The following is a 19,714-nucleotide window of genomic DNA, read 5'->3' as shown; positions in this document are numbered from 1 at the left end:
ATTTTGTTGAGGATTTTTGCCTTTAAGTTCATGAGGGATACTGATCTATAATTTTCTTTTTGGGGGGTGTCTTCACCTGGTTTTGATATCAGGTTATGCAGGCTTCATAAAATGAGTTTGGAAATACTCCATCCTTTTCTATCCTCTGAAATACATTTAGTAGTAGTGCTGTTAACTCTTCTCTGGAAGTGTGGTAGAATTCTCCAGTGAAGCTATCAGGGCCAGGGTTTTTTTTCCTTGGGACTTTTAAAATTACCTGGTTCAATCTCTTTTTTTGTTAATGATTTAGTTGTTCTACCTCTGTTTTAGTTTTGGTAGGTAGTGTGTTTCTGGAAATTTGTCCATTTCCTCTAGGTTTTCAAATTTGTTAGAGTTTAACAACTCAGGTTTTCTTCATGGGATATTTGCTGAGGCCAGCAGGCACCCTTGCCACAGGTCTTTATGAGGAGCCAGGTGTGGAGCAGACTGGTCCTCTCACCAACTCCCCACCCCCCCCCCCCCACACACACACTCTAGAAGGTGCCCTGGCCTCTTGCCCAGGCATCTTTTCCATCTCAAACTCCCTCCTGTAATTAATAGGAAACTGCCTTAAAATGTAAACTTTGGGAACAGGATTTAAGCCAAAGGAAAGACACTCTAATGGTGAAATGTCAGGTATTTGTCTACAAGCCCAGAGAGATGTTTTGAGTTGCCAGGACATCACGCCATAGAAGCCCATGTAAGCACCAACTTCCAGGCTGGCCTGATTTGAATGAACTACTATTAAGGGAGAGACTCTTTTTCATCAAGTGCTTTGTGCACAGAAGTAACTCAGTAAGCTAGAGCAACCTTTTTCAAAGTGTGATGAAGAAACTGTGGTAAAATATTTGGCTTCTCTGTGGCCACTTTCCCAGAGCTTTTTTAACATGTGCTGTGCATTGCGTGGCACTAGCTGCCTGCACCTTCCCAAACTTCTCCGACAACAAAGCCAGTATCCTAGGATGTGCATCTCAGAGGACTTGAGCTCCCTGAAACTCATTTTTGGGAAATGCTGTGACAGACTTGGCATCCCTCTCAACTCCCAGGAAGGGCTGGTCCCTTACCATCATTCATTAAAAAAAAAAATTTGAATTGTTACCGATGTTACACATGTGTACCTGTTGGCCGTGGAGTCAATTCTGATTCATACCGACCCTATGGGACAGGGTATAACCGCCCCATAGAGTTTCCAAGGAGCACCCAGTGGATCTGAACTGCCGACCTTTTAGCTAACAGCCATAGCTCTTAACCGCTATGCCACCAGGGTTTCCCGTGTAGCTGTAGTAGTGAACAAAAGGCTTACTGTGTTCCCACTTCCACAGAAATCCTCTTTGAACTTTTAGCTTTTCTTCTGCACTTACCTTTGTATTTCTAAATAACATGCTTAGTTTCTCTCTTGAATTTTCCATTTTGGACACTGCTGACTTCCCACTACGGATGATGAGAGCTCAGTTCTCACACACTCTCCACACACACATGCCCACACTTTCTCCCTCCCAGTTCCATCATACATTTTTGTATTACTAAGGCAATAGTATTATTTGTAAGTAAATTTTACTCACAACTAAGTCATGTGGGGTAGTATGGTTGTATTTTTTATTTGGCAATAAATTATTTTCTTCATTTTCTGTGTCTATTTCACATTCATCTGAAACCCTCCCGGTGTAAATGGAGTGTTGACACTTTCTGACCCGTCAGGTCCTCTCGCCAGCCTGGAGCCTGGCCCGCTATGGACGGACGCTGTGGCCTGGGCCAATTTCCACTGCGGGTCCCTTCCCAGCACTCCCCTATTTTCAGGACTGCGCATCTCTCTTCACTCCTCTTCCTCAGGCAGCTATCTGAAAATGGCTGCAAGAGAGGTACATTTTTTGAAGCCCCTATTGTGGAGCCCTGGTCGAGCTGCAGTTAGGCATTCTGCTGTTAAATGAAAGGTTGGCAGTTTGAACCCACCAGCCGCTCTGTGGGAGAAGGGGCAGTTCTACTCTGTCCTACAGGGTTGCTATGAATCAGAATCAACTGGACGGCAAGGGATTTTGTTTTGGTTTGATCAGAGAAAAAGAGGAAGAGCCCTGACAAGCTGGACTGACTGAGTGGCTGCAGCAGTGGGCTCAAACACAGCGACGATTGTGAGGTTGGCACAAGACCAGGCAGTGTTTTGTTCTGCTGTACCCAGGGTCACTGAGTCAGAACTGACTTGACGGCACCTAACAACAACACTGCTATCGTGTCCTTGCAGTGACCCCCCCTCTTCCAGGGCAAGCGGGGCTGCTCACAATCCCTGAATCTCTGGCTGGGGCTGTGTTGCTGGATGCTGTGCCCCACCATCCCCTCTTCCTACACTGGTCCTTTGTTGGCATCAGGAAAAGTCAGGGTGCTGAAGGTTTGCACCTGATTGCTGACAGATGACAGGCCAGCTCCTGTGGGCAGGTGGGCTGTATGCACAGGTAGTCCCACTGCTCCTGACTGGGCACCACCCGTTCTAAGGTCATGGGGCCCTTGGCCAGTTCTGCCTTCACCTTACACTTTGATTCCTCTGAAGACTTTTCCTCATCCTTATGACAACGGTGTGGTCCTCATCTTCGCCACTCCTTCAGTCATGCACACCCCTTCCGCATCCCATGGCCCTCCCTTGGGTGGGATTTGGGTCTGAAAGATGCTCCCCTCCCACCACCCCGGGAATCTGGGCATACCCACACCTTCCCGCACATGCTGGTTCCATTTCTCCCCTTCCCAACCACTCTGCAAGTCGATCTCAGAGACGGCACAGCTCTGGGAGGCTGTGGGTGCTCCTCTAAGCTGGGGGAGAGGCAGGAGGAAGGCAGCAACCTGCAACCAACCCCCAACTGTCTCACACACACAGGTGTGCTGCCAATGGGCTTCTGCAGTAGTTTCACGTCATTACAAGGCCCAGGGAAGGTGGTGGCTTATGACAGGAAGACCCACTGAAAAGCTCAGAGACATGGGATGAGCAAAGGGCTGATGGTGGAGGCTGTCCCAGGTCTGTTCTTCCATCCATACACCAAGAAGCAACAGGAGCAGCCATGCACCAGGACCAAGCCCCCCTGAATTGTGCCCCTCAGTGCTCAGGCACCAGTGCCCGAGTTAGAATACCCAACCCCCGAGCCAGGGACCTGGTGGCACAACAGCTGCTCAAGGGGAGGTTCTGGACCCCAACTCCCCTCATTCTGTGCTGGGTCCCAGAGCTACTGCAGCAGGCAGAGGCCCAGCTCCAGTTCTGGCTGGCACTGCGGGGGTGGGGGTCTGACTGCAGCCAAAAGGGCCTGAGGACCCTGCACCCCTGGTAGTGTAGCTGATGCTTCTTTAATCCAGTGAAAACCACCCCATCTTGACATCAGCCAGGGTGCTGGGTTCCTGGGCTTTCTGTTGCCAAACTTAGTGAAGAAGCGCTGCCATTGGCCACACAATCCTACCAGGGCCAGGAGCACGTGTCACCTAAGTCACAGCAGACCAAGCAGCAGGTCTTCCCAGAACCCATGCGGTGATGCAAACCCCAAGCCCCATGCCCACTAGGGAAGAACCACCGGATAAAAACCAAGGAGGCAGTTGCGTGCCCTGGACATGGACGGGGCGAGTCATCTCAGCAACGCAGAGGGCTCTCTGCACAAAGCACCCATCTTTTTGAGCCCTAGCCAAGGAAAGATTTTTTTATTTTTCCAGTTACCCAGGTGGTCTGGCACTTGGGAGAACTGGTGAAACAGAAATCAAAGCATTCATATGATTGGTTTAATTTTTTGTTTCAGCAGGAGAAAAAAGAATAAAGTTACAAGATTCTTTTAATATTTTCACAATGTTAAAACTAAAACTGAGCTCTAGGCTACGTGTGTAAGTAAATCTAGAACACAAAAGGGTTAAATAAGATTTTCTCTTTTAAAGATACAAGAATTTAAGCTTTCCTTACGTTTAACAAACTTCACAGAACAGATACTGCAGGGGAACAAGCCCTTCCTCCCCCCACCCCCCAGCTCTACCGTCATGACGTGAAGGCGGGCTGTGATCCTGTGTGCACCGCCGCCGGGCCCCAGAGAGCCTTCTTCCCGTCGAGGCCTCAAAGGAAGCCGGTGGAGCCTGAGAAGGGCCAGGAAGGGTGCCGGGTGGCCTCTCCAGGGGCAGAGCTTGGTGGGGGCCTAGGCAGGGCCCACCTCACTGAGGATGGCCACTTACTGGCCAGAGGGCTGTGGCTTGACAACAGTGGTAAACACGGGGCAGACCAGCCCCTCTGCTAGGTCTGGGTCCTGAAGCAAGAATTAAGGCTGGAGATTTTGCAGCGGATTCCACTCTGGTGGGGGTGGGAGGAGGGAGTTGGGTGGAGCATGACTTCCTATTTCAATATTTCAGATCAAAAAACATTCGTAGTTGCAGGTGTTCAGCTGTTAATTTGCAGACAGAGTCGAACTGTTTGTTGTTTTAGAAAAAGGAAAGTTGCTGGGTTAAACTATTCCAGCGGCCTACAGCATGTGAGCAGATCCAAGCTGCCTTTCAGGAACCTCCTACTCTTACCTTCTGGATGAGATGGGGCTCGGGCTGTGGGACCCCTGATTTGCCTGCCTACCCACCTCACACAAAGGAAGAAGCAGGCCCATCTCCGCCCTTCCCACCTGGCCTTTGATACTGCAGCTACTGAACTCCCGTCTGTCTACCCACATGGAGGGGCATAGGCTGAGAAATACGCCCCCCACCCCACCAACTCCACCCCCAAGCAAATGTCACTCTCGGAGCTGGGCCACAGCATGAACCCCTGCTCTCAACAAATACACCCGCTGTCCTTGTGAGCTACGTCACCTTCCTTCCTACACTTGCTTTGTGACAGATGGGCGCTGGTCGTCCTTGGACTATGGGGCTGCATAGAAAGGAGGGCGGAGGCCCCTGCTTCATCCTCCCGGCCCCTGGAGGCCGAGCAAGCCCCGCGGCCCGCGGGAAAGGGCAGAAGCCGAGAGCAGCAGCGACCCCAGCTGCTCCCCAGCACATCTACTGACTCCTACTGGCTATGAAACAAACGTCTTGTTAAAAACTCCAATATAGAAATCTAGCTGCAGAGGCCAGTGTGTAGACCCTGGCCGTGGCGGCTGTGCTGCGATTAGCCTTATTTGATCAACTGCCAGATCCCTGCACCTGGCAAACCAGAGCCAGGGGGGCCAGGTGCTCTGGTTGCCTCTTGGGACCACGGATCCTGTATAGAAAAGGTGGTCTCGTTTGTGGGCTACTCGAGTGGAGCTAATTTCCAAAGTGAGGTTATTGTTTCTCCTCTCATGTGATGAGAGAGCTTTTTCATAGTAAGTCAGGTAAAAAATCCTCGTAATAATCTGCCGCCCCACCCCCATCCCAGCTCTGTGGAAGAGCAAGGCCGCCCCCAGCCCAGCCCTGAGGCCGATCTCAGCAGCCGCCTGTGGCCAAGGCACACGTGGCCATCAGGTCTCCCAGCTACCGGGACTAAGAATAAGTGAAGAGGTGAAAGGCTGAACATTAAACAGTTTCTGGCAAAGCCACGTGCTTCCTGGGAACTTGAACACCAGCTTCTACTCCTCTATTAACTCAGAGTCTCCATCTGGAACACTTTCCGCTTAAGGCTTTTTATAAGTTTGACTCCAGCAGTGACAGGTATGTGTTGTTTTAAATCCACTAGCCATGCTCAAAAAAAAATATTCTTCATGTTTTAATTTTATACAATGGCTAGCAGGCACCTTAGTAACCAGCCAGAAATCAATTTCAACCACCATCAACCCCTAAACTACAGTACCAGGATGGCTGGCTAAAGAAAGGAAACAGACTCGCTGTAGTCTGACACGTGCCCAGTACAAGGTGTCTGGCTGACTTTGTCCTAAATAAGGCTAACATTAGTGAACTAAGAACAGCGTCACGTGGCGGCCGCGCCTGGCCTTCAGGAGCACCCCTCCCCGATGCGCTGGCAGGAGCGCCCCACTTTCCGGTCCAGTTTCACCATTTTCATGATGGCTTCCTCTCGGCCGCGGCCCATGTGGTCAAACGTACAGTCGTGCTGCTCGGGGAGGCGATGTAACATACAGAACACGTAACCTGCAGCAGCAGAGAAGCAGAGGAGACAGACTGTTAGGGAGGCCTTGCCTTCATGCCGGCCCACAGACTGGAGGGGGGGCATCTCAGGGGTGGGCAATGGTCACAGCACCAGCTCCTGCTGCTGCAGAGTTTGTTGTGACAGCCCACCCTTTACATGAGGGGCCATCGCCCCACCTGCCACAGCTCCTCTCCACCCGGGAAGGCAGTCTGACACCCTCAGAGCCCCAAGAGACTTCTCCCTCTGTACTCGGTGCTGCTCGTCCCTGGACTCCTGAGGCCTGGGGCTCCTAGCTGACTGTGACATGGAGACACGCTCCCTCCCCTCCTCCAGCCGCCATGCAGGTGGGGAGCAAAGAGCCACCAGCTCAGCACTTTCCCTGCTCAGGCCAACAGCATAATTTCCATGATAGGACACCCCACTTCTAGGAGGCAGGGAAGGGAGGAGAAATGATTATGACTGATATTACATTCCACCTCCTGGCTACCAGGGCTTGGGGGGGATGGTAGGAGTGATCCAACGACAACCCACAGTGAGTGAGGGGCTCTCGAAGGAGAATGGATTATTTCAAGTGCTAGAAAAGGCACTGCATATAAATAGGGGAAAGAACAGAAATGTTGAGCTCTGGTCTCCACTTCAAAGGAGCCCAATGCCTGAGTCCACTAGTTGGTGGGAGGCCAAGTCCCTGTACTCAGGACCTCCCACGTGCCCTGACCCCCAGAAGAGGAGGGGGCTGCCAAGGAGAGAGACAGGTTCTCTCCTCTTGGAGCCAAGAAGTCCCAGGGAGACGGTGGCAAAGAAGACAAAAAGGAGACCAGAGAGGCTGGTAAAGGAGGGGTTGAGAGGCCTACAGAGCAGGGCGATGGTACAGATGACGTCCTTCTCAGTAGAAAATGAGAGAGGCGCTCAGAGGATCAGAAAACACACCTGCATTCGGATGCAGCTCATTCCCTGCCCCACCTATGGTCAGGTGTGTGGGGGGTACACACCTGAAGTCCCCTCTTCTGTCTAGCCCTCCCTTTTAGGGAGGGTGAGGAGGAGGAGAACTGTGCTGGGAGATACTGGCAGGGCAGGCTGGCTCCTCACCACCTTCTCATCCCATCAGTCGCATCTGGCCACACCTCCCGGCCCCAGGTCCTAGCTGCTAGGCTGGTCCTAATCCGTTCCTAAACCTCTCTTTGTGCACCTGGAAAACTCCAAGCAGGGGTCCCCACAGCAGCCCTGCCAGGGTGATGTTCTCCTCATCCATTCATCCATTCATTTTCTAGTCCAGATCCAGGAAGCCATGGTGAATGGGCAGCCACCCCTTGCAAGCTATGGCTTGCCTATCCCCCACATCCTCAACTTCCTTTTGGGAGCCAGGAGTGAGGGTTGGGATTTTAGAAGAAAAGTAGAAGTTGAGGCAAGGACTGAGTGGCTAGGATGGCCAACAGTTTCAATAGCCTTTACTTTTAAGTTTAACTTCACTCAAGGAATATTCCACAGCCTAAGGAGGGTAAGTATGTGTGTGTGAGCTTGCATGTAAATGGCCCGACAGTCAAACTCCTGGGCCCTACGCCCTGAGCTCAAGCTGTGTGCAAGGGCACGTGCACACACGCTGGGGGTCCCAAGTCACCAGGTGGAGCCTGGACCATCCATTTTTGCAAGAAAACACATTATTAACTGCTTCCCAGGGAGAGCAGAGCAATATGTTTGACTCTAAATAGGGATTGGGTTTAAGGAAAAGAACAGAGATGAAATTTTTGTCTCCCGAGAAGCGGAGCTCCCACTTGGTCCAAAAGCAAAGTGAAGATTAATGAGCTCATGTGTTATATTTACTGATAAGTTCATTACTCGAAGATATTGGATACCAGTTGTCTTTCTCCTAAAGGATTCCACAGCTGAAGCATGGATGGCCTCAATATACACCTTCCATCTAACAAGCAAAATCATCCTTTCTGTGCAAAGCCCACCTGGTGCGGGACAGCCTGCCTGCCAGGAAGGGGCCTGGCATCATGACATCTCTGCAGACATTTGTCACCCACTCCTGACACACTCTGTGCTTTCAGAGCCTATAAGAAGGGGTGGGAGAACCCCTGCTGCCCCTCCCTTCCTTTAAAATATTGAGTTGATTCTGGAGAGAAGGTCCCGGGGACTCTTCTCTCCTTCTGATGAATAGTGCTGGTTGACTAAAAGCAGCAGGAAATGGATTACCACTGGAATTAACACGGCTCCTGGCTCAGCTTAACACCTCATTAGTCCAAGGCAGACTGGGGGGTGGGAGAGGCTCCAGTCATGTCCCATACACCCCCCCCCCCTCCAACTCTGCTTAGCTGGACAGCCCCCAGCACCGTCCGGAAAAAGAAACAGGGAGGAACCAACACAGCCAAGTCACCGATACTCTCTCTCCACCCACACCCAAGGATCCAGCCCCAAACACCTCTACCCAGGTTCTGTGAGCCTCTGTTACCAACACACCTTGACACCTGGCTTTGATTTTTGAAAGATGAAAACTACTGAACAACAGCTGCATTTTAGGAGCAGAACTGGTAACACTTAGAATACATGACATTCTAGTTCACTGGGGAAAAGTCGGTAGGGGGAGGAATTCTGGAAGGCGAATAACTTCCCAAGTTGCTGCACCAAAGTTATTAAAAAAAAAAAAAAGATGGCATAAATTAAGCTCAACTCCCTCTCCTGTCAGGGTCACTCACCAAGAGGAAGTTACACACTGGATCTTGTCCCAAATGCTGAGTAGGTATTACACACTAACAGCGGCCAATGGCTAAATGCATTTCAGTGTCAGCTGTCAGGAGTGGGCATGTCCTGGAGATGGGGGGGCGGGGGGTGGCAGTGGGAATGATTGCTGGGTGGGACAGATCTTTACCAACTTTTCTTGATACCCACAGATCTGTTTCCCAAAACCACTGCAAGTGTCATGAACTTTCAACTACTCTCTGAATTCTGGAGGCCAAGCTAGGTATGGAGAGGGTTCAGGCTGCTGGAAAGATGACAGTTCTTAAAGATGAACACTGTTTTAAATTTACAGCCTCCGTCTTGGCTAGGTCAGCCTCAATACTTCCTCCATGCCCATCATCAGACAACACTCGGGGACTTTCCACACAGAGCCTGACAAGGAGCCCAGATGGCATGAGAGATCAAAGGGCACTGACCTGACGAACTGAGCCTGACACCCACTCTGGCACTCATCACTCAGGCTGTTATGTACTCCTATTTTTCCCTACTGATTTCAAAGAGTTTCATATAAAAATGGAATTCACTCATTCATATACACACGATCCCATACCTATACTCTCCTTATGACCCCCAAGGTTTGGCCATCATTTAATTTTTAAAACAAGTTTAGTATACTTTTGCTTACTATAAATATATACCATACAGTACTTTGGAGGGACACAGAGGGATACGGGGTAGGGGAACAAGATTAAAAAGGATGCTGACCCCCAAAAGAGAGGAACCCGACCAAGGCAACAGCTTTTGAGACTATGATCTCCCTGTCAAATGTGGTTCAACCCCTGCCCTTTCCCCTGAAAGTCATGTGGAGTCCTTGGAGCCTTGATTACTGGGTTTCCATGAAATACCAGCCCAGGAGCAAGCTGAGGAGTTCCTTTAAGGCTGCCTGAGTTGTTTTCAGTAAATCTGCACAAAATGTGCTCAAGAACTTGTGTGGGTGTTTCTCTGCTTGCTGGCTCTGAAGAGCAATTTAGGATAAGCCCTTGATTAAAAAGAGAGGGTGAAGAGACAGCTCTATAAGCACTTTGTTCCATGACCCACCTTTCCACACCTGCTGGACCGGAGCCTCTCCTGCCACCACCATGCAAGCTGGGCTAGAAGGTCTCCAGAGGGTCTCCGGAAGTGACTCCCCTCAGTGTGAGAAGACCTTCTTCACCTCAGGAGGCAGCATCAGGAGGCGGCACATGGAACAGCAGGGGAGGAAGAGTACGCCTGCCCAGATGGCCACAGCAGCTGAAGCACCCTAAGACTGCTTTCCTGGGGCCCTGCCCAGGCCCGTGGCTGTGGACAGCAAAGAGTAGGGGGAGCAGTAGCCTCCTAGCCTCCGTCATACCAGACACAGGATGTGGCATAAGGCAAAAACGACAATCCAAGGCCTACTAAAACCTCTGTCCTACAGAATCCCCTGTGAAGGAGTAATGCAGAACATTCAAATCACCCACCCTGAACAGAAAGGCCGGGGCTCCTGGTGGGAAGACAGGTACTTCAGTGGAGGCCGCTCACAGGCATCAAACCAGCACGATGAATCCTGCTCTCCTGATGCAGGAATGGGGCCTGTGGCTGCAGAGAGCCATATGCCTCCCTGGACCACACAGACTTGAAGATGCTCAACACCTGCCGGGCCCTGAAAACAACGTTCCCAGCAAAAAGCGGAACTCTGACCTGACCTTACAGGTTTTAAAGCTAACATCTGAAACTCACACAATTCATTCAGATGCTCTCATCCATAACTAAACCTCACCTCTGCTCACACAGGGAGGGATGTAGGTATTCTGAGATGGGCTCTACAAGACAGAGCAATTTGCACAAACGCCATTAGCCACGGATGACATAACACCCAATACCTTGCTCTAAAGCAAGTGCTATCAAAGTTTAGCAATATTTTCTGTTTCACTAACTTGTTTAATAATATTTTTTTAAAAAGACAATGGCTGTCCAAGAGGAACACTCAGAGGCCTCCTTACCCTGTGCTCTTAGGAGTGCTAGCAGGTGACCCGTCTGCCAGTCCTTTCCATCCGTAGGCCATGGGGAGTGGCCACTACACCGGAGGCAGGGAAGATGGGTGGAATAGGGAGCTGAAGAGCAGGAGGAGGAGGCATCCTTCAGTCCCACACTTGGTGGCACTCCACCCTTGGCTGAGGCCCTGGGCCCAAGGGAGCTGAGCAGGGGGCTGGAACTGTCCTTTATCATGGAATTTCCTGGGGCGGGGGATAAATAAAGTGATAACCCAAATTCCCATGCAATGTCTGAGCCCTTGACATTTTTATTCAATCTCTACAAGACGGAAATGTTGCTTACCAGCTTTATCTGGAAGCAAAATGCACCCTCCATGCAAATCGGCAAAACCGGGCAGCTCTGAACACTTTTGGACTTTAATTAAACGTTTGTTTTCTTGCAGGTCCCCCTCTTGGAGGCTCCTCAAAAGCAGCCCTTTTATTAAAGCCACAGGCCTTTTGTACCAGGCTGGGCCTTACCTCCAGCTCCTTGGTTGTTTTTACCTCACTTCCAAGAAACACTTTATACTTTCCTGTTCATCTGAATTTCAAGCTGTCAAAGGTTCAAGCAGAAATGACAAGCCTTGGGGACTAAGGTACTGTAAAAAGGATCTGCTGGTGTGCAGCCTGGGGGGCGGCATATGCGTGCTGGCTGGCACACTCATGCCTGTCTCTGCACATCTGCTCACAGGCCCAGGCGGATGATCCAGTTCTGCGGTAAACCAGGGGCTATACCTACAGGTACATATGGGCTCCAGGAAATGGAACCTATCCAAGACCTCCAGAAGCTTACTAAGAAACCCTAGGTAGCCAATCCTCCAACCTCAACTCATCAATGGGTGTCACCTGATATCTAAAATGTCTGTTTAAAAAATAAATGACACATATGCCTCACCCACGTGTCTGAAACAACCAGGCAAGCTCATTTTAAAAAAGAATCGCTTTTTTCCAGCAAGGTAAAGCTTTCTTAAAGTTCAGGACAGCTAACTGACCTCACAGCTCATTTTTAAGTGCATGTTGGGAACAGCAGGTGGTTACAGGAAAGCTTGCTGGAAAGCATTAGCCATTTATACTCCCACCAGCAGCAATCCCTGGATTATACCGTATCTGCTGACCCAATGCCCAAGGCAGAATTTGTAGCACGGAAATGTATTAAAGGATCTTAATGCATTTTATTTCATCAGGCTCGTGGTACAGGCAAAGCAGCTGCAGGTGCTTCGGGAATGAAATGCGTCTGCTTTACATTCTCCTCCAGCCCTGGCTTTCCAGGGCGGAGGCGGGGAGGAAATCATTACGCTCCCAGAAACAGAACTGGATCCCCGGCTCACTGAGTTGTCTGACCCAGGGCTCTGCTGGGCTGGGGAGAGAACTGGTAGATGGGCCCAGGTCAGATGCCCACAGCACCTGGACCAAAACCACAGTGAATGACTAGGCTAGGCTTCTGTCGGTCCACCTATTTTTCAAAGGGAAAGAGAATTCGCAATTTAGAAAAACCTAGTCTGCTCCTCAACATTTTAATAAAAACCATGAAATCATAACAAGACAATTCTACAACAAAATCAGCTATTTTTCCCTAAAATTAATTAAAATATCAGATATAAGCTAAACGTCAGAACAAAAAGCAATGTGATAGAAGTCTGAGACACAAGAGCCTTTGAGTAAAGAACGGAGAAGGCAGCTGTGCAGATTCAGCTGTGGTCTAGAGTATTCCCTTGGTCTGGGCCGTCATACCATTTTAAGATGGCAGTCAGCAGTGAAGGGAAATAAAATCGTGTCACAGTTCAGCTTAATGAAGCTCCAGAAGCAGTTTGTACAGACGTCATCTTAAAAGTTTAAAAATTCACCACTGTTGATATCCTTTATTACTGTCTCTCTAGACAGCCCTATTTCTTGCAAAAACTCTAATTACCTCTTTCCTCTCCTCTGGGGAACATTTGCCCTGTCCCAGTAATGTCTCCTTCTATCGCCCGACTCAAGCAGTCCTCACTTCATCTGACATTCAGAAAACAAGACTTCACACTCTTCATTCTTGCCTCCACCTGAGAAAAACCTACTTTTGCAATTGTATGTGTGTTGGCGGGGGCAGGGTGGAATGGTGCCCACACCAAGAAGGCCATTGTGCAGTCAGCTGTCCTCTGAGCAAGCCCTCTGACCCCAGTGCAGCAAGAAGGCGGCTGGCTGCAGGCTCACATCATGCTAGGCTGTTTTTTCTAGAGATGAACATGTATTTAAAAACTAAGAGAAAATGGCTAAAGGCAGGTTTTGCCACAGGAATAATGACTTGTTCTTTCAAACATGATTTCATTTCAACAGCTAAAAGCAGAAGGCATTAACCACTTGGTACCTTGGGCGGTTTTTAGTGTCCACAAAGCCCTTGGAGGTGTGCGCTCCCGGCCAGTCTCCTCCCCTCAGCCCCTGGCCTCTGTGTGGGTCTAAGGAGCACAGTGTTGTACTGGCAGGAAGTTTTTGCTTTTTGCATGACCTTATCCTCCCTTTGACAGGTCCCTGGTTTGTTTGGTTTTCTCTTTCAGCATTTCCTTGCCCTTTAAAAGATTATCTTCTCAAATTGAGCAGTCTCCTAGAAAACCAGTTCCAAAGCTGCAGTGGAGGTGAGGTGAGGTGAGGGGCCACACTTATGCTAACAAGTGTCACCGAGGTCACAGCCTGGTCCTTGGGGCAGCTCTGCCACCAGGCTCCTGGAACATGGCTTAGCAGGAAGCTGTGGCCTATTCAGCCAACCCTGAAGGCTTACAGACAAAAGAGCCAGTTCTTCCAAGTCACAGAAGGTCTGAGTGGCAGTGCTGTTAGAAGGCCAATGTTAGAGGGCAGCAGGCTGTAAATGCCATGCCTCACTCCACTTTGCCCATTCTCTCTGCTAGCCCTTTTGGTCCACATGCTGGGGTGGTAGCTGAAGACAAAGACCACAGACCAGAGTTGGGAAGAGACCTGTGGCTTCACTCCAACCCTGCTGCCATGCCAAGTCCTTCAACAGGAGAACCTCAAGTTCTCTCTTTCAGGAAAATCCAGTGAGAAGTGTGTGCTTTGGAGCCCAAGTATGGGTTCAAATTCCAGCCACAGTGCTTTGACAGTTGTGTGGCCATTAAACCTTCCAGAGCCTCAACTGTCTCTCCATAAAATGGGGTTGTTATGGGCATTAAGGAAGAGAATCCACATGAGGCACCTGGCACATGCCAAAGGAAGGGTGGCCGTTCCTGGGATGGCTCTTCAAGGTGCTGTCATCCCTCTCACCTTACACAGGAGAACTAATGCACTGGGTGTCAAGGCTGGGACCCCCTCTTGCTCAACCATGCTTGTTCCTTACTCTTTCACCCATATGTCTTTCTTTCTGTTCCACCCTCTTTTACCCCTCAGTCTAGACTCGGGCTCTCTCCTCCTTCAGCAGATTCATAAAATCCTTTCTTCTCTGAGAAGTCACTGCTAACAAAGGAAATGAGTATGTGATGTACAAGTTTCCTCTCTCCTCTGCAAATCTGTTTGTACAATTAAAAATGCATGCTAAGTGACAAGCTCAGTAAAGATTTCTGTTGAAGCTATGGAATTTTAGAGAAATCTGGTTTAAATATGTGAAGACTACACAGGCAGGCTGGAACGCACGCGGTAGTTAGGGACACCATGAAAAGGACATGGAAACTTTCCAAGGACAGCAGAGACAACCTTCCTGCTTAGGACGGCTTCTGTACAGGTACGGCTGAGAATTCTGCAAGTCTCTCTCACAAGGAGAGACAGAACATGTGTGTTTCCAAGTTTAGTCACATACCGACCGTGTTTTCAAGTGTCTCATGTCTATTTCTCGGAGGCAGTTAGGCTGGGAGCTGTAGTGAAAGGGGGAGTGAGAGGAAAGAGTGGGTTGTGGACACAATGCAAACAATCTCTGTTTTCCCCCATGCTGTGCCAGCGTCAGGTATGCTTGCTTTATGTGCTTCTTTTAAGAATAAAAAGTCTCCACACACTTCTTATTTTCACCACATTAACTTGAAAAGGTCATTCTGAGGAGCTTAAGAGTACCCGCATGCTTTTCTCTACATTCACAAAAGTTTGAGCTTTAAAGTCACAAGTCCCACAACTTCTGCTGTCCACTGTTAAATATGATTGTGTGTTGGGGGTTGGGGGGACAGAGCAGCTGGGCTCCTTGGTTCTGTGTTTGAAAGTTATTGAAACACCACATCCCCTGAAGGGAGAGAGACGTATTCAGCGGCAAAAGAATGTTTTGGCTGGAGACATGAGTTCAAATTTGAAGTCAAACTATGGGCTATAGTTAAGCCCCCCACTGAATCGACAGCCCACTCCAGGATTCTACCAACCTCCTGTCTGGATGGGCAAGAGGAGCTAACCCTGTAGTCCACTTCTGTTTCATCTGGGGGATGGGGACAAGGTAGGGGCTCAGACCTAAGGACTTTAGCAAATGGTCACAGTCTAGGAAACACCCCACGAATGAAGCCTAAAAATGCTAAATCCAATGGACCCTTTTCAGTTCTTATTTACAGCACCTGGAAAGCTGACCACTCCTGTGAACTCCTTGACACCTATTCTCCTTGTTTTCCATCTCCTTGTCTGGTAGTTCCTCACCTGCTGTCCTTTAAATATTAAAATTACTACTTAGTGCTGGGCCCTCTTTTTCCTTGCCCTATACTCCCAAGGTTTAAAATTCTAGCTATATATGCTAAGAAACCCTGGTGGCATAGTGGTTAAGTGCTACAGCTGCTAACCAAAGGGTTGGCAGTTTGAATCTGCCAAGCGCTCCTTGGAAACTCTATGGGGCAGTTCTACTCTGTCATATAGGGTCGCTATGAGTCAGAATTGACTCGACGGCACCGGGTTTGGTTTTTTTTTTTGGTATATATGCCAACGACTCTGAAATGTATCTCTTCGGTCCAGATTCCTCTTTGTAGCTCCACACCTATGTATCCAATTATCTACTTCGCATTTTGGATGCCTTGGACTTGAGATGTCCCAAATGGAACACTTGCTCTTTTCCCATGAATTTGCTTCTAAAAGAATGGGGCCACCATGCAGCCAGTGGCTGATGACAGAAGCCTGGAGTTATCACTGATATTCTCCTCACTCTTCACATTCAATTACCAAGTCCTGTAGAGCCTATTTCCAAAAATCAAATCCATTCTCTTCTTTCCATCTCTGCTGCCATCACCTAGTCAAAGCCACCAGTATCTCTCACTGGTGGTCACCCCACATCAAATTCATCCTCCCCATAGCTGCCGAAGTGATAAGACATACACCCATCTGTGACAATCTCACTTTCTTATATAAATCCTTTAATGACTTCCCATTAATTACAATAAAAATTTCATCATCCTTGGCATGATCTTATCCCCTGCTACCTTTTTCACTCCCTTATGTCCCTCACCCACTTGCACTCTACATTCAAATACACTGACTTCCTCACTAAATTCCTGCTTCTTCTTTAGGCCTCAGCTCCAATGTTATTTCCTTGGGGAGATGCTCCCAGACCCTCAGACTAGGCTAGGGGCCCGTTATATGGTCTCACAGTATCTTGGACTTTACCTTCACAGCACTCATCACAATTGTAATTACAGGGTCATTTGTGTAATTTTTCACTTAACTACTTCTCCCTGACTAGATTTCATGAAGGCAAAGACCATGTTTCTCTAATTTACCTTGTAGCCCTATGCCTAGGACAGGGCTTCGCTCAAAGCAGGCACGTACTCAACACATTCTGCTGAGTGAATGAACGAGAGGTTAGTTACAAATAGCTGATATTCTCTGAACCTCGGGGAAAAAGGCCAATCAAGAAGAGCTCAAGTGGCCAAATCCAATATTCTCACTCTAACCTCTTGGCAGCATTTGCCACTTCTTTCTTGAAACACTTTTTCTTTCTCTTCTTCTGTGATATCATCACACTACCAATATTCTTCCTACCTCATTGGCTGCTGCTCCTTGGAATTCTCTACCAATTTCTCCTCTAAAAATCACCCCAGGACGCCTTCCCCCTACATTTTCTCCTTTCATGTTCCCTTTTAGGTAATCTCATCTGGATCCAAGGCTTTAAGTAGAATCTAAATGATGATGCCTCTTGAATTTATATTTCCACCTGTGAATTCTTCCCCTAAAGCTCCGAACTCCTATTACTCCTATATCCAACTGCCTACTTAATCAACTCCACTTGATTAGCTAATAAGAATCTCAACCATAACATGTTCAAAACAGAACTCTTGATCCTCCTCACCCTTCCTTTAGTTCATCTCCTAATTCCCTGCCTAATAAATGGCACCATATTCACCCAGCTGCTCGAGCCAAACCCAGGTCTCATTCTTGCTTCCTCTCTTTCCCTCACTTCTCAAATTGGCTTTATTAGTAGTCTTGTTGGATTTACTTCTAAACACTCTGCTTTTATCTCCATACAAAGGTCCTGTGGCAGGAATGCAGTCAGCATGTTGATGGAACAGAAAGAAGCTAGCAAGGCTGGAACACGATGAGGACAAACCTCAGTCATTTCTGGCTAGAGCTCACAATGAGTCACCCTACTTCTGTTTTTACTGCCCTCCAAGCATTCCCCCTCACAGGGGTTAGGAAATTTTTTGTGGGGGAGAAAAAAACCCAAATCTGTTGCCGTCGAGTCAATTCTGACTCACAGCGACCTACAGGACAGAGTAGAACTGCCCCACAGAGTTTCCAAGGAGCGCCTGGTGGATTTGAACTGCTGACCTTTTGGTTAGCAGCTGTAGCTCTTCACCACTACTCAACGAGGGTTTCCTTGGTGTGGAGAGGGTAGGTAAATGATCTGAGGAGTCCCTCTGGGTAGTGCAAACAGTCATTATGCCCATCTAATAACTGAAAAGTTAGAGGTTCCAGTCTACCCAGAGGCACTATCTACTTTTGAAAAAACCAGTCATTGAAAACCCTATGGAGCACAGTTCTACTCTGAGACACATGGGGTCGCCATGAGTCGAATCGACTTGATGGCAATTTTTTAAAGTACATCTGAAATGTACTTGTTTTATATTTGTTAATTCCTCTTTAAACAGGTAATACATAAACATTATAAATAGTCAAATTGTACACAAGGATACTCAGCAAAAAGTCTCCCATCCCATTCTCTCAGTTACCCCCTCCCTAGAGGCAAAACCACCACCACCCCCACCAATTTTTATGTATTTTTGAGAGTCTATGCATACACAAGCATTTGTTTCTCTTCCAAAGGGATATTTCAAAACTATAAATCAGATCATGTCACTCCTTTGCTTAAAAAACCCTTCCCACTATGCTTAGGATAATATTCAAACTCCTTGCAAAGGCCTACAAGCTCCACCTGGTCCCTGCCTGCCTCTTTACTCTCCCACACACTGCTCCAGCCACACTGTTCTTCGGATGTGCCAAAGGCATCCTACCTCCAGTGCTTCGATGGTGGTTTTATCTAAGACACTTCTCTCCCAGCTCTTGGAATGGCTGACTCTCTCATCTTTTACATCTCAGCTCAACCTTCACCTCCTCACCTTCCCTGACCATCCATCTATAGTGGCCCAGGTGCTGGCCTCCCATCACTGCTTGTGGCTCCACCTTGCCCTCATCATCCCCTGCCAGCTGATTTTATCATTGCACTTACCCCTATCAGAAATTATCTCGTTTATCATCCACTACCTCCTTTACTGCATCTCTCCCCCAGAGGAGGTCAGGGACTTTGTCAGTTTTATTCCCTGCTGTTTCTCTGAAACTCAATAAAGATGAGTAAATGAATTAATTTGTACCAGTCAACATCTGACTCATGAAAAATAGAAGGAAATTACTTCTTGAAATAAAGTAACACTTCATACTAGTAACTATCTGTGCCTCTCACTCCTGCCCCTGGGCAGGACCACCACCACATAGTCTATGTCCAGTTTCCTGGGGGAATAAGGCTGCAATGAACACAATCTAGAAACTATACTATCTTTGAATGTATCGAATTTTTTTCATGGTAGCAGGTTTACTCTCCTAATTATGCTTTTCTATTGTCATCTTAGTATGTGCCTGTATTTGCTAAGCTCACTCTGAGAGAGGCAACCCAGAAATGTCCAAGACAATATTCGATGCTCTCCCTGCAGCCTATGATCACAAACGAGCCAAGTACAGACAATGAAATGAACATAATCACAAAGGTTCCCAATGACATCCATTTCCTCATCTACCCTAGTATTTTGGTGAGTTACTCCAGATTCCATGGAAAATTAATCCTGTGGTAACAGTTCAGCTCAAGAGAAGAACAATTTAATTGATGCAAGAATATTAACATCAACGTGGTCCTTTAATTTGTAAATGTGGAACATTTCCCCCTTCCTGGGTAAATCTGTAACACTGCAGTGCACAGTTCAAGAGAACACATGTCATCCTACGTATTAATCACAAGATTGCACAAACTCCACCGTGTACTGACTCACAATTCTATCTCCCAGGGGCTTCGGGCTGACATGGTTCAGGAAGGAAGAGAGTATAAGCGTGTGGCAAGGAGAGGCCTGTTGCTGTACCACAGGTGGCCCTGCAGCCCAGTGAAGGAGAGGCTGGCTCATCCCCTCCATGCACAAATGGGGCAGCTGCTAGATTCAGTGCCCTTGACTGAGGGCCTGTCTTCAACAGCAGGGACCACTGCCTGCCACCTCCCACCTACAGCCTAAGAAGGATCCATCTCCTGGGCATCAAGCACACCTATCTTGACTAATACTTAACAGAGCATTCTGGCTAGAGGACAGCATGTAGCACCTGCATGGTACACTCCTCTGAGCTCTGCCATAGACCAAAGTACTTTTCTGAAGCACATAACAGAAGCCGCAGCGACTTCAATAAATGAAGGTCTGCCTTTGATCGTGTGAGGCAGGGGCAGCTGAGGAAGACCGGTTACCACAGGCTAGTGTCATCCCTCCCACACATCCACCCAGACACTGTTCAGTTG

General features: G+C 48.4%; 1 protein-coding gene across 1 annotated transcript in view; it reads right to left on the bottom strand.

Moving 5' to 3' along the window:
* Window positions 1-528: 528 nt before the first annotated feature.
* The window catches only part of ZFAND3 (zinc finger AN1-type containing 3), a 403,887-nt gene continuing 384,701 nt past the window's right edge, over window positions 529-19,714 (bottom strand). The window contains exon 6 of the mRNA XM_049891242.1: window positions 529-6,069. Within this exon, the coding sequence (XP_049747199.1) occupies window positions 5,915-6,069 (155 nt within the window). The 3' untranslated portion in view covers window positions 529-5,914. The remainder of the gene's footprint in view (window positions 6,070-19,714) is intronic.

Source organism: Elephas maximus, chromosome 1, assembly GCF_024166365.1.
Source record: "Elephas maximus indicus isolate mEleMax1 chromosome 1, mEleMax1 primary haplotype, whole genome shotgun sequence".
Lineage (NCBI taxonomy): Eukaryota > Metazoa > Chordata > Mammalia > Proboscidea > Elephantidae > Elephas > Elephas maximus.
This window is presented reverse-complemented; position numbering and strand designations above follow the sequence as displayed.